At 45.8% G+C, this 13,447-nt stretch overlaps 1 protein-coding gene and 1 long non-coding RNA gene across 3 annotated transcripts in view; one reads left to right on the top strand and one right to left on the bottom strand.

Annotated features, from left to right (window-relative positions):
* Window positions 1-433: 433 nt before the first annotated feature.
* Window positions 434-13,447, top strand: part of LOC118283955 (cGMP-dependent protein kinase 1) — a 76,098-nt gene continuing 63,084 nt past the window's right edge. The window contains exons 1-2 of one of the 2 annotated variants that reach the window (XM_047335157.1): window positions 434-784; window positions 9,902-10,068. In XM_047335157.1, the coding sequence (XP_047191113.1) occupies window positions 528-784; window positions 9,902-10,068 (424 nt within the window). In that variant the 5' untranslated portion in view covers window positions 434-527. Of the gene's footprint in view, window positions 785-3,905; window positions 4,684-9,901; window positions 10,069-13,447 lie in introns of those variants that run through there. The other variant, XM_035606429.2, reaches the window with a different exon arrangement.
* The window catches only part of LOC118283957, a 43,605-nt gene continuing 40,037 nt past the window's right edge, over window positions 9,880-13,447 (bottom strand). Inside the window, exon 3 of the long non-coding RNA XR_004784728.2 lies at window positions 9,880-9,996. This is a non-coding gene — a long non-coding RNA (uncharacterized LOC118283957). The remainder of the gene's footprint in view (window positions 9,997-13,447) is intronic.

Raw genomic sequence — 13,447 nt, 5'->3', positions numbered from 1 at the left:
TGCTTGAACATTGCGCTTCTGTCGCTCCGAGCGCGCGCAGTGGCTGCGCGGACAGACGGCAAAACACACATCCGACAGCGGCTCTGTGGCGTGTCCGCAGGGTGAGAGGCGGTGGGCGACAGGGGGCTTGTCTCGGCTCGCCATGTGCCCGGTGTGGCCGCCTGCCCGCCCCGCGTCCGCGCAGGGGGAAGAGCCGCTGTAATTGGTTGCTCAATGAAAGGCGCATCAGCGGCTCCCCGGAGGCTCGGCGGGCTGCGGCGGAGCGCAGCTCCATCAATCGTCCGGCCCCCGTCTTTAAACACCGCTTTGCCCTTTTTCTTCTGAAATAAACAAGTGGGCAGCGAAAGGGGGGGGGGGGGGGGGCATTCTCGGAGCATCATCATTCTGCGCGTATTAGGAGCGAGGAGGGGGGGTGGGGGGGATTTTTGTGTGTGTGTCCGCTTTCACAACCTGTGCGAGTGCGCTGCTGTGGGAGCCCCATCGTCTCTCGCAGGAGAATCGCGGCAAAGTTTAACGCGGATTTCGACATGGGCGACCTGGAGGACGACTTTGCCAAGATCCTGCTGCTGAAGGAGGAGCGGATACGGGACCTGGAGCGGCGGCTGGCGGACCGGGACGACGAGATCCAAGAGTTGAAGAGGAAACTGCACAAATGCCAGTCCGTCCTGCCCAGCGCCCAACTCATCGGACCGCGGACCCGCAGGGCGCAGGGCATCTCCGCCGAGCCGCAGACGCACCAGGACCTGGCGAGGCAGTCCTTCCGCAAATACGCCAAGTCCGACTGGTAAGACTGCTTCACTTGGCGCTTCATTGCTCCATTGGAAGCTTCGTGTCCCATCTCACCTCACTGTCTCTTTCCGAGTGTTTTCCTTTTCACTATAGAATCCTAATGTTCGCCATGAGGGACACGAATCCACTGTTATTACCGCGGGACGGCACAAGTCTCTCTTTCTACTTTCCAACACACTTCTTTCTTGAAGGCACTTTTTCGGCGCCCTGTCCTCCTGTCTCCCTTTTTTTTCTTCTTTTTTTCTTCTTCTTTTCTTTCTTTTTTTCTAAATGAAACATGGGAGATGTTTGCCATGAATGGACGAGCACTTTCATTCTTGGGGCCGATGACGCAGCGCAAAGGCGAGCTTCAGAAAGAGCTCCTAATTGATCAGATCCATCACGGCAGTCCCCGGGGACGCGGACAGGAGGAAGTGCGATGCATTATTGGCTTTTAGTAGCAGGACGCTGAGGACCCGAAGTGCATGTCTGAGGATATTTAATACTCCATTAGAAAACGCTTTGTTTGGCCACATGCTTCCTCCATCACCTTTAAGGTGCTCGTTTCAGCTGTATGCTGTTTCTGATGGAATCGTGCAAGTCCTGTAGGATTGGTTAGTGTCTCACACTCTCACTAGTCTCAGTCTACTGGTGATTCAGCCGAGCAACAAACTTTGTCTCCATCTCATAATTTCTTTTCCATCTCAGTTTCTGAATCCCACCAGGTCAAATCACCGTGTTGACTCGATTAATGCAACAGACAATGAGGTTAATTTTATTAACACAGCGAGACAATTTCCAGTCTTCATTTGCAAACTGAGGACATGACGATGTGCAATGTGCCTGGCGAACACAGACAGTCGTGAGGCAAGAGGAATTAAAGGAGAGTGAGGTATGGAGGTCATCAAGACTGGCCTGCAGGTTCAGTGAGAGTTAATCACTGACAAGCTACATTCAAGACAAGAAATAATCAAGAACACTAATCACCTATAGTCAGCCAGACGTCAGTCTGCACGTGCATTGCATGTGGCCATGCAGTCTGCACATGCAGGGAAACGGAAGTAGCCTATATAGGCTGTTTGCAAAAAGCACCGGTGAGATGATACAATTGCTCTCGGTCCCACCGGTGTCTGGAGGATCCCGCCCACCTGCCCTCTGGGCCGCCGCAGGGTCAGAGACGCTGTGACCCCCACTGCCATTAGAGTCGGGACGAGGCACCAGCCGGCGGCCCGCCCCGCTCATCGGATTACCGCAGCATGGAGCAACGGATCCTGTTTCTATTGATCTGCATAGGAAAAGGGCTGAGCTAGATGGTTGGAGAGGTGAAATTGAAAGCGCAGAGGTGCTTTGGAGGGCAGTGGGCCTGTCAGAGGATGAGGGGATACAGGGGATGCAACAATGGACCAGAGAGAGTCTGAAATACACACACGCGCGCGCAGAAGCCTTGTGCCCTGCGCCCTAGTCCCTCCTAAGAGATAAAAAAGAAATTTTATGGTTTTAATAAGCTCACAGAAGATACGGCTGCCATGGCCTCTAAAGATGTTGTTTGACTTTAGAGAAAAGCACAAGAAAACAACTGTTTTGGGGGGGGGATAGTGTAGACTATACAGCTTTAAATTTTAACGACTCAACCAGACAAATGGCTGTTGGTTCACAGGTGTCCCCCCACAGCTGCTTTATTTCATTTTTAGTATCAGTCTCACTGAAAACAGGTCTGGTCCTCTGTGCTGGGCTGCTGCTGTGCAATGCATGGATTTATAGGTTGCCACGTTGGAGCACTTTCACTTATTTCAGACGTGTCTAGTCCGTGTTTAGTTGGCGGAAGCGTTTTCTGTGTGTGTATCATCACTGACTAGCCCCCTTAACCCGAAGCCAAGTGAAGGCTTTGTGGCTCATCATTAAAGAAGGTTTTCCAGTCAAAGGGGTTTTCCCCCAAAGTCTGATGTTCTTCTTTCACAAATGTGGGGATGATAGTCCGAAATAACATTGAAATGTACAGTTTTTTGTTTAAAATAACAACAGAAAGGATTTTTTTTGGGGGGGGGGGGATCATTGGGTGCTCAGCACCCCTTAAAGCTCTGATCCTAGATCGCCCCTGCACACAGGCCCACTCTATATCTGCAATCGTACAAATAGTAAGCGTCACACTAAGGATGGACACATTAATCGGATCATCCATTAATGCAATATTACACAACAGCCTGTGTGGGGCCTTTGAGAGCTATAGGCATGTTATGATGGAGAGCAGGGGCCACCTGATCGTGGATCCTCTAACCCACCACACGAGGGCAGCTGTGGTCTTCCATTGGGCACGACTGTGTCAGTCTGGGATTGTTCACACGCCGTTTGCCAGGAAACGGAGGCTTTTTCAGTGCCACACCAAAAAAAATAAAAAAATAAAAGATGCTCACAGCCAGAGAGAGAACTCGCCCGTGCCGCTTTTCGGTGTCACCGTGTGCCCGGGACTCCCCCACCCTCTTGGCACACGTAATTGCCGTTTCAACCCCCCCCCCCCCTTTCCATCAGAGTGTCCTTGGCACTTTATATTCTCCCATCTGAATCTGTCCCGAGCACATGAGGCCAAATGCCGTTCGCAGAGCTCCGGATGACTCACTGGGATAATGTGGACAGACACCAGCGGCGCCCACGGTCCACACGGCACGAGATTAGATGAGGAATGTGGCGCTGCTGTGCAGACTCGCGAGCCTGTCGGCATCTCCATGTGCTGCTGCTGCTGCTGCTGCTGATGTCTGACGGGCTCTCGGGGTATCATCTGTTTGCTCTGCTCCACTGTCACATAAGGCACAATTGCAAGACAAGGCAGGGATTTGGGATTTTGGATTTAGTCTTCTACCACTTCACCATGCGCTATATGCAAAGCAGCATTTGGGTTCACGTTCAGCAGCAGAATCACCACTTGGCAACAGCGCCAAGAAACGCGTTGCTTATTTATTTCTTTATTTTTTTTTTACATCGAGGTTCATTAAGTTTCCATCAAGGCGCCGGTGCTCGTCTATTTGTCACCCAACATGCCCCGGGGCGAGTGACTGAGGTAGTACGACGGTGACACGGCTCTCAGAGCAGCGGCTCTCTCCCCGGAGTCCATTATTCATGTGAGAGGAGCGCGGGTCTCTCTCGCTGTCTCTGGAGTGGCAGACTGCACTGTGCCACGGATTCCTGTAGGCGCCCTGCGCGCCGTGCACTCTCCCCCGGGTCGCAGCCTGACGCACTCGGAGAGGACGGTCCTCAGCTGTCACACCGCCGAGGGAGGGGGTGAGGGAGAGAGAGAGAGAGAGAGAGTGAGCGTGAGAGAGAGAGAGAGAGAGAGAGAGAGAGCAAACTTTGCGTGGTTGTGCCTGGAACCCCTTCATGAGCTCACCTTGGTAATCGCGGCAACCACCGAACGTACCTTCTCTCAAATTCCCAACATCCGCTTGCGACGGACAGCGGCGAGGAATCCCCCCCTCAGGAGAGACGGGGGCTGCACCCTCTCACGCTGTTCATGCCGGACAAAGTTTACGAGCAGCGTGGCAGAGGAGAGAGGACAGAGATTCGACCGCGCACCTTTCGGTAAACTTGTTGCGAACTCGCGCCGTCGCCGCCGACTGCAATGGGCACCCTGCGCGACCTCCAGTACGCGCTGCAGGAGAAGATCGAGGAGCTGCGCCAGAGGGACGCGCTCATCGACGAGCTGGAGCTGGAGCTCGACCAGAAGGACGAGCTCATACAGAGGCTGCAGAACGAGCTGGACAAATACCGCTCCGTTATCAAACCGGCGACCCAGCAGGTCCAGAAGCACACCGAGCTGAACGAGCAGCAGCGGACGAAGAGGCAGGCGATCTCGGCCGAACCCACAGCCTTCGACATCCAGGATCTCAGCCACGTCACCCTACCTTTCTACCCCAAAAGCCCACAGTAGGTGTTCAAAATTGCGACCGCACAATATTCCCATGAAGTAATGATGATCATTTTTGTTGCATTGACAGGAGGCGCAGGTCATTCACATTTTTGTCGCTTCTCCGATTTCTGTGCGTAAATGTTACGTTTGGCGCAGCAGGTGCGGCACCTGTAGCACATATGGATGGAGTGGTGCTCTCTCTCTCTCTCTCTCTCACACACACACACACACACACGCGGGCGGCACACGCACACGTGATGTGAGGAAATGCTGCCTTCACTGTTGACAGTTATCAATAACAATATCAGCAGCCCAGTGATTAAAGGCTTATTATCAATAAAGCCGCAGGCTGACAGTAGAGAAGAAATCCTTGAATGAAGGGGAATTACAGGTTACAGCTCTGTGTAATGTACCAGTGCCTATTTTATACAAGCTGTGATTATGTGACAGAAAGTCTTAACAGGCTCTCTGTGCATGTTTACCTTGTGATTTGTCGAGATTGAACTACTCTCCCTGTCTCTCTCTTCCTATCCATGCTCTCAAACTAACGCCGCTCTTCTGCTGAGCTTGGTCTGCAACAGGAGGCCCCTGCTTCTCAAGAGAGGCTGTCGCCGAAAACGGCTCTCTGATGTGAAATAATCCAGCTGTCTTTTGGGTTTGAACTTAAAGGTTGTGTTATTATGCATCAATACGCGTAACCCCCCTGGTGGACAAGGAGACTATATCTGCTCTCCACTGTACAAAGGCAAAAAAAAAAAATATGAATATGATCAATACATTTTAAAAACCAAATCCAGCTTTGAAATGCATAGTGGCTCAGCCAAGTCGCTTAATGTAAGCAAGAACGAGAGGGTTCACATTTTAATGACTGCTATTATAGTATCAAATCAAACATTTGTTTTCTCGTGTTGGTGTTTTAAATCTCCGAGGATTTCATCAAAGAAAATTCAAATATAAAGGAGGTTATTCATCTGAGCAGGGGTAGGTCATTAGTCTTTGTTTTACCTGTCGGCTCCGTGTGTCGGGGGAAAGCACAGGAAGCGGACTCGCGTGCGTGTGTTTTGGATTTTCTTTGTGTCTCTGTCATAAATAACTGAGATCCTGGGCGCTGCATGGCTTTGGAACGACAGATGAGGAAAACGCAACAGAGTGGTCATTTCATTACGATAATCATCCCCAATCTAAATCTTTTACTATAACTGTTTATTTCCATTAAGAGATTCCCCCAAAAGAGGCTTTTCGTGATACCTTGATTGGACAATACCAACTCTTCAGAATAAGTGATGGATTGTCCTGCATTTCCGCCCCTTTCAGTCCAGAGTCTGATGTCAGGACTGCTGAAGAGTTTCAATCATTTGTCAGCTCTAGCGGGAAGAGGCCAGAGATTTGACAGGGGTTTTGAATGATTGCACGGTTTCTCATGATAATCCTCTCGGGGAAACTGAAAGGAAAGTCGTGATGGAACTGCAAAAATGAACTTCTACTTATCCGGAGGTTGTTTGAACTTCTTTTTTTTAAAGCCCCTGCAGAGCATTTGCCACACCTGTTGCCAACACTCCATCACATGGAGAGAAGGACATATGTTGAGCGTTTCTCTTTCAAATGAGCTTATATACAAAAAATTCAATTGTGACGGAAAAGCAGAGACTTAAATTGCAGATGACTTCGATGTGTTTGGGCACCGGTCTATTATTATTTCAGCATTATTACCATTATCCAATTTGTTTGGACATATTTGCTTGAGAAACGTGCAAAGGAAAGTTTGCGTCTTTCTCAGCATGTGGAACAAGTTATTCTGTTTTTGTGTGACTCTTCCACCTCATTTTTTGTTATTGCTCATTTGAGAATAGAGAGGTTTTCTTTGGGACGAAAACAGCTCATTGCTTTTTTTTGTTTTTGTAGGTTATTATAGTGAAGCGATATCGCCTGTTGGATTCAGCAAAATGTTTATATTTTTCTTTCATTCTCACCCACTTTATCTTCTTTACAAGGCTCACAGAGCGTTCCTTAGTCAAACTCTGTCCATCCCAATCCCCCTGTCTGCCTCTGTTTTTCTGTTAGCCTCTCCCACTTTTCTGCCACCCCTTTCTTTTTTCTCTCTAAAAGAGCATATTTTCTCCTTTTAAGGAAGGCTGAACTTGCTCAGCCCCAAACTTCACTAGTGGATGTAGGCAAATATGTCATCCTCACAAAGGAGAGAGGAAGGCAGATGTTTTTACAAGGGTCTGGTTGGAAGACATTGCTCAACGCTGCCATTGGGGGCTGAAATCTCCTGGGTGTAAATATAACAGAGTCTGGGTCAATGAGGCACATTTCCAGAGGATTGGAGGTCAGCCTTGGGAAAATAATGGATTTCCAGTTTGTTCCTGTTGGTTCACTTATTCATATGCAGAGGCTGCTTGCTCTGCATAAAAATAAACCTGTTTTAATGTAGCATAAGGATCATATATATATCCTCACTGTCCAAAAAACAAAAACAGCACTTCACACCTTTATTGAGGTGTCCTGTCCTGGGTCCAAATCAATTAAAAATACTGAGACTAGGATGCTTGTTACCCTACTGTATCTTATAATGTTTGCTCATATCTGTAAATTGTAAAACAAAGGATAAGTTCCCTAAAATAAATTTATACCAAAAATGACAGAAAGGTCAGAAAAAATGACCCCCACCAGAGGAAGACAATCTGATTTGGCTTTCTGACCGGAGAGTCATATATCCATATAAGAAACATAATATTGGTTAAAGTAATTCCTTACTTTTATGGACCAGTGTCACTGATTTCAAGAGAGCAAAAGCAAGCTATTTCAGCCAAAGGTAATGGTTCAGCTGATGGTGTGCAAGTGACATTCATTTAAAACTGTAGATGCTGGCCACGGTTTAAAATTTGTCTTTTTGTGCCAGGCGTAAATTGCTGCTTTTCAGCGGAGACTGGCATCTCTCAAGAGTTTTTGGCAGTTTTTCACCTGGAGCAGCAACAAAGTTGACAGATCAAAGTGATTAAATGTCTCAAGATTTAATGGAGAGGCATTAATCGGACATTTTAAGATAAAGTAAGTCCTTGAAGAGAATCAAAAACCATAAAACATCACCTCACATACACATGGATGTGCCAAAAGGAGTGTTTAGCACTTGTTGTAGAAACACCGACAGGTGCAAATGAAAAAAAAAAAACCTGGCCACTGCTGATACTACTATCAGCTACTTTTTTATGGCACACAGCCAAGTTTTTTTTTGTGTATTTATGTGGTTTGTGTAGGACTTTGCTGCAGGCTGGTAGCAGGGCAGAGAAGCCTGTGGTTAGTGGGAGCACCGCTTCATTAAATGCCTTCAGGTCTATTTGCCCTTTTAGCTCCTCGGGTGATCAGTGTCAACAATGCATCAAGAAATCAGGACAACAAGCACAAAAAGGCAAGAGGCGGTTCACCTGTGGCTGCCAATCGTGCTGGCAGGGAGTGAGGAGTGCTTAGTTTTTTTTATGATTTGGGGCATAAAAACTTGACTTCTCAGTAGGATGGGACTTCTTGTTGGATTAACCCTGATACATATTATCAACCTCATTCATCCAGCTGACACTCAGCAGTAGTGTTCGACCGATTTATCGGCCGGCTGATAATATCGGCCGATGTTTGCGTTTTTTACGTGTATCGGCATCGGCCGATGCGCGGCTGCTACGTCCGCCGATAGTTTTTTTTGGGAGGGCAGATCCGGTCGCCTATCGGGCCCGGCCCCGCTCTCTCGGGAACCATTTACCCAGCGCCGTCGCAGTGCCTCTGCACTAGGCTGCCACTGCACGCCCGCCGGGTACCAACTCTCCCTGGCCGCCGCCGCTCCTCCGACGACTTCTCGCTGGCTCCGGCCGGCTTAGTCGTGGGTCGGGGTGGACGGAGCGCCCGGTGGGTTTGTGTCTTTCTCCTTTTTCTCCAAACCCTTTGCTTCGTGGAAACTGACTTTTTAATCTCGGAGGGGGTCGCCGCCGACGGACGAGCGCGAGGCTCGTGGTTGCTGTTTAACGCATCCTCCACGTCCTCGCGCTCTCTCTACTCGTCGGCTGGCTCTTCTACCGCCGTACCCTCCTTCTCTTCCTCGCCTTTCCCCTCTCTGCTTCGGCAGGCTGGGACTGGGTCGGGCGCGGCTGCCGGTGGACTTTTTTTAAAACTTTTTTAAAACTAGGGAGGCGAGCCACGGCCTTGGCCATAACCCCACTTTGACTATGACCTCAGATCAGACGGGACAACCCGCTGAATTTAATTCTATTTAACTATTAAATTGAGGGAGCAAAAGTAGTATCGGCTCCAAATATCGGCTCAAGAAAATCGGCAGTCCGTATCGGTCATCGGCTAAGGCTGATGAAAAAAAAATCTGTATCGGCATCGGCCCTAAAAAATCTGTATCGGTCGATCCCTACTCAGCAGCCACCCGGCACTCAGCTGAGCAGCTCACAGTCCGGTGATGACATGCTTCAATGAATGAGTGATCTTGACTCGCTGCTCAGAACGTGGCCCACCAGAGACTTCACTCCCATCACTTGACACGCTGTCGAATCAGAGAGTATCGGACTGACACTCACACATCTGTCCGGCATTCATTTGTCGTTAACATAAGGACACCTTTTATGAACAAACATCTCTCCTCCATTGGCGATGCATCATGACTAATTTGTACGCCTTCATTTTAATGTTTTTTTTATCACAATGTCCACCTTCATTATGTTGTCTAATTTCTTTTGATCTGCTTTTACTTTTAGCCCATCAGCACATGGAGCTGCCACTTGACCATTGTTCATTAGCTGTACAGTTAAATTACATCCACTCCCTTGCTTAGATAGTCACTGCAGGAGATACTTACTGTGAAATACACAAGTGTTTCCGCAGTCTGAAGGCCAGTGTGGCTTTCTGAGGTGCACCCTGAATGGAAATAATCTACTTCCATTAGGCATGGATTTTGCCATTTATTGACTTGTTCCAGCATCAGATGGAATAAAAAGGTTTCGCCTTGAGAAAAGCTACTGTGCAGTACGAATAAGACTTTAATTGCTTTAAAAATAAGCAGCATCCCTACTTGCTGAACTGGTCAGCATCCTTCACTGGATTCTACAATGGCTTCAGACTCTTGCTCTCCTTTGTCTCCCTTATTCTATTTTTTCTACAAGAAAAAAAAATATGAGTTTGTGTTGCTACAGGTAAAAGTAAGCGCTTGTACAATAATGGTCTCATTTGGTTTCACCTCCTCTCCAGGTCCAAGGATCTGATCAAGGAAGCCATCTTGGATAATGACTTCATGAAGAACCTGGAGCTGTCGCAGATCCAAGAGATCGTGGACTGCATGTACCCTGTGGAGTATGGAAAAGACAGCTGTATTATTAAGGAGGGTGATGTGGGCTCATTGGTCTACGTCATGGAAGGTAAGAGCACCCACGCACAGTGGTAAAATGTTCATCCTGTGGAAGCCCGAATCAATTCAAATAGAAACCGTGGTGCAGAAAGAGTAGATCAAGTCCAAAAATAGGTATATTATTACTCTTTTTCATCTGGATCTGTAGCACTGTGTCTGGAGACCTTTAAAACCTTGTCATGACAATGGTGAAAGAGGAATGAAAGGGCATTATTGATGGGTGCGTGCAGGTCGATGAACTAAAGCTCAAAACTTCAACACTTGCTTTATGATTCACTCATGTCCCATTGATATTATTTTGTATTATGCCGTGGGCCTGTTGCGTCTTTTACGTTTCATCTACATTTTATTCTACTTTTTTTTTCTTTTTTGGATGATACGGAGTGTGAGAGCGCTGATAACGGTAATAACAGCACAACGGCCACTCCGGCGCTGATGGGATTCGTGAAAGAGCCCTTTTTGCCACGTGATTTGTGAGAAGTGGTACTGAAATAAAAAGGGCCATTGGCCCTGACAATAGATCTTCCCTCGGGGAAAATTGCCTCAGTCACTGCCTTTATAATACAATTTATCATTATATAGAGGTGAAATCGATAATTCACAAACGTAAACGGATTAAATGTATGAGTGTATTGAGTGATGTTGTTGCTCACTTCCTCTGTAAAACTGCTATAACTTGATTTTGACCTACAATTGCATGGGCACTGTGGCTATAACAAGTGAGGCTGTTGATCAGTTGAAAAAATAACCAGTTATTTAAAATAATTTGCTGTGATTTATCGTGATTTAGCACATGATTTGTTTCTTAATACTGAAGCTTAAAACAGAATTGATGTAGACTCAGCAAAATAGGCATATTAAAATTCAGATATTATTGTTTATGGCATCCTTATGTTAAAACACAGCAACTAATGCTTATATGCATTGACGGAAATAACAAAACCCAGGCCAAACCAAAGTGCCATCAAGGCCCCTTAAACTAAGGCATCAATTTAGTAGAGTAAAATAATTTCTCATTTCTCTTGATATGAATTACATTGACAACAAAAAAAAGTGTTCTATAAATGTCTATACAAATATGGAAATAGCATGGAAAGATTTGGCTGAGAGGTAACAATGTCAAATCTTTTTCTCACCATAGAAACTATTTGTCTCAGTCCTCCTTTACATTCAGCCAGTCACTGAGACAGACGAGTCTGTTTATACTACCACTAGACACAGCAGCTATCCTCCTTTGGATAATGTGGCCTGAGAGTGAGAACAACGTCTCACTAGCTACTGACAGGTACTTGCGCGTGATGGGGGCAGGACTGGCATGTATTCCTTCTCTCTTTGACCACTCCAGGTCTATTTCGGGCTCTGCTTTGTAGCAGTCCAGACATTGTTCTTTGGACTACGCCTCGTCATCTGTCTGAGGAATCAGGAAAACATAGCAAAAAGACGGACATTCTCCTCTTCTTTGGCAGCTGTATCTCTGCAGATGGTTATTGTGCAGGTGTCTCCCCCATTGCCGGGTTGCGTACCACCTCAGTCCTTTCACCTTGGGGGGGACACCTTCTTAAGGGGTCAAATGTACTAGCGATTTTCAGCCATGTGAGGAATGTGCTGTCCTTCCATGTAAACAATCAGCATGTGCCTCGGAGGATCGCTGCTCTTGTGTTTTACTCACCATTAGAGCAAACGATTGTGGTTTCTGTTCTTTATCAGTGAAGACAGCTGTGACGCCCAAGTGGTTGTCATTGCTCACGGAAGTCCAGCGGTCCCCCGTGAGAGCGACAACCTCTGCTTGCTCAAGCATGTTCATCTTCCGTGCCCTCTCTCCTTCATACAAAGTGTGTTTTCTTTGTCCTCTTTCAATTGTCCTCTACTATGCAAATTAGGAGGCAGTTTTTTTCTTATCCAATTCAATAAAAGCATTTGTAAATTTTCACTTACAGGGTTTCTTAGTCGTCCATGAGCAGACTATACAGCAATAGAGATTAATTGGACAGTGTGCTTGGATTTGATATCCCAAGGATGTAAGTACTTCTGTGGTAATTAAGGTAATAATAACCCGGCTTTGATAACTCTGCATATTCCTTTTATTGACTTTATCCTTGGTTTTACTTTTAACTATTCTTAAGTTCACATATGATGTATTGTTAGGTGTCTGTGCCTCCTAATCTGATTTTAACGTTTGGTTTTACTTGAATTATTCTTGTGTTTATTTATGTGCTATTGTTAAGTGTCCTTGACTGTTCAGAAAGGAGCTATGATACAAAATGTATTATTATCATAATCATTTATTTTCTCCATAGTCCTGTTGGGCAACTTTTAAAAGTGAAACTTTCGGTATTCATCGTCATTGGTCATGGATCAGCTGCCACAGGAAGTAAACAAAATGCTGTAGCGTTCATTTTCTAATACCTTACATATTTGAAATTAATTGCAATGATTAAAGCCTTATTTTTGACAGCACTACTAATAAGGATTAAACATGTTTCAAAACCTAAACAACACCAACAAAATGAAGATACAAAGGCAATATTATTGAAATTTGTAGGCTGGTATATAGACAGTGGCATTTAAAGGTTAATATTTTACTGGGAAAAATGCTGATATAGATTGTTTGTTTCATTTTGGACACCCACATTTATTATTAGATAAGGTAGGACATTTCCTGGATGACCCATTCAACCAAATATATATATAGGTGTATTTATATTCCGACCAAATATGGAAATATATTTAAGATTTTTTTATTTATATATAGAGTTTGCAATGTTACTAAACTAAGAGAGACAAATATATGAGTCTTTAAAAACATACTGCGGTTGGCTTCTTCAAGCAGAGGACAAATGACTCCAGAGACGGCCAGTGTCTGTTTGATGCCAGCATAAATGTTATGGCTGCTTTCTGTCTTCATCTGCTCTTTAGTGAGTCACTGGGTCTGAATTCGAAAACCTTTTGTGGCCCATCTACAACTGTGACTTTAAAGGTTATTGCAATAGGGGGATGACTCAGTTCTATTGATCAGTGCACCAGCATAGTCTTGCCAACTATGATTGAAATGGTTACCCTTGTCTTAGAGAAATAGATGAGTATAATTATATAATAAGTATAATATGAACAAAAGTAGTGATGCAATAGTTTGTTTGGCTGAACCCTTTTTTTCCCCATGCTAGGTATGTGGCTGCAGGGGTGGCCATATCAATTTTCCCACCACTAAGGTCCAGATTGAAATATTGCAACAAAGTTTGGATGTATTTCCAAAAAACTGTGTACATAAGGTACCCAGAGGATGAATCATATTTACTTTATGACCAAATACCTGCCAATTCCCATTTCTATTGGTCTTAACATTATAGACCTGCTCAACTTCAGCATATTAAAATTGACATGGTGAACAA

This window comes from Scophthalmus maximus, chromosome 10 (genome assembly GCF_022379125.1).
Source record: "Scophthalmus maximus strain ysfricsl-2021 chromosome 10, ASM2237912v1, whole genome shotgun sequence".
NCBI lineage: Eukaryota > Metazoa > Chordata > Actinopteri > Pleuronectiformes > Scophthalmidae > Scophthalmus > Scophthalmus maximus.
The sequence above is the reverse complement of the archived record's forward strand: the minus strand, read 5'-3'. Positions and strand labels throughout refer to the sequence as shown.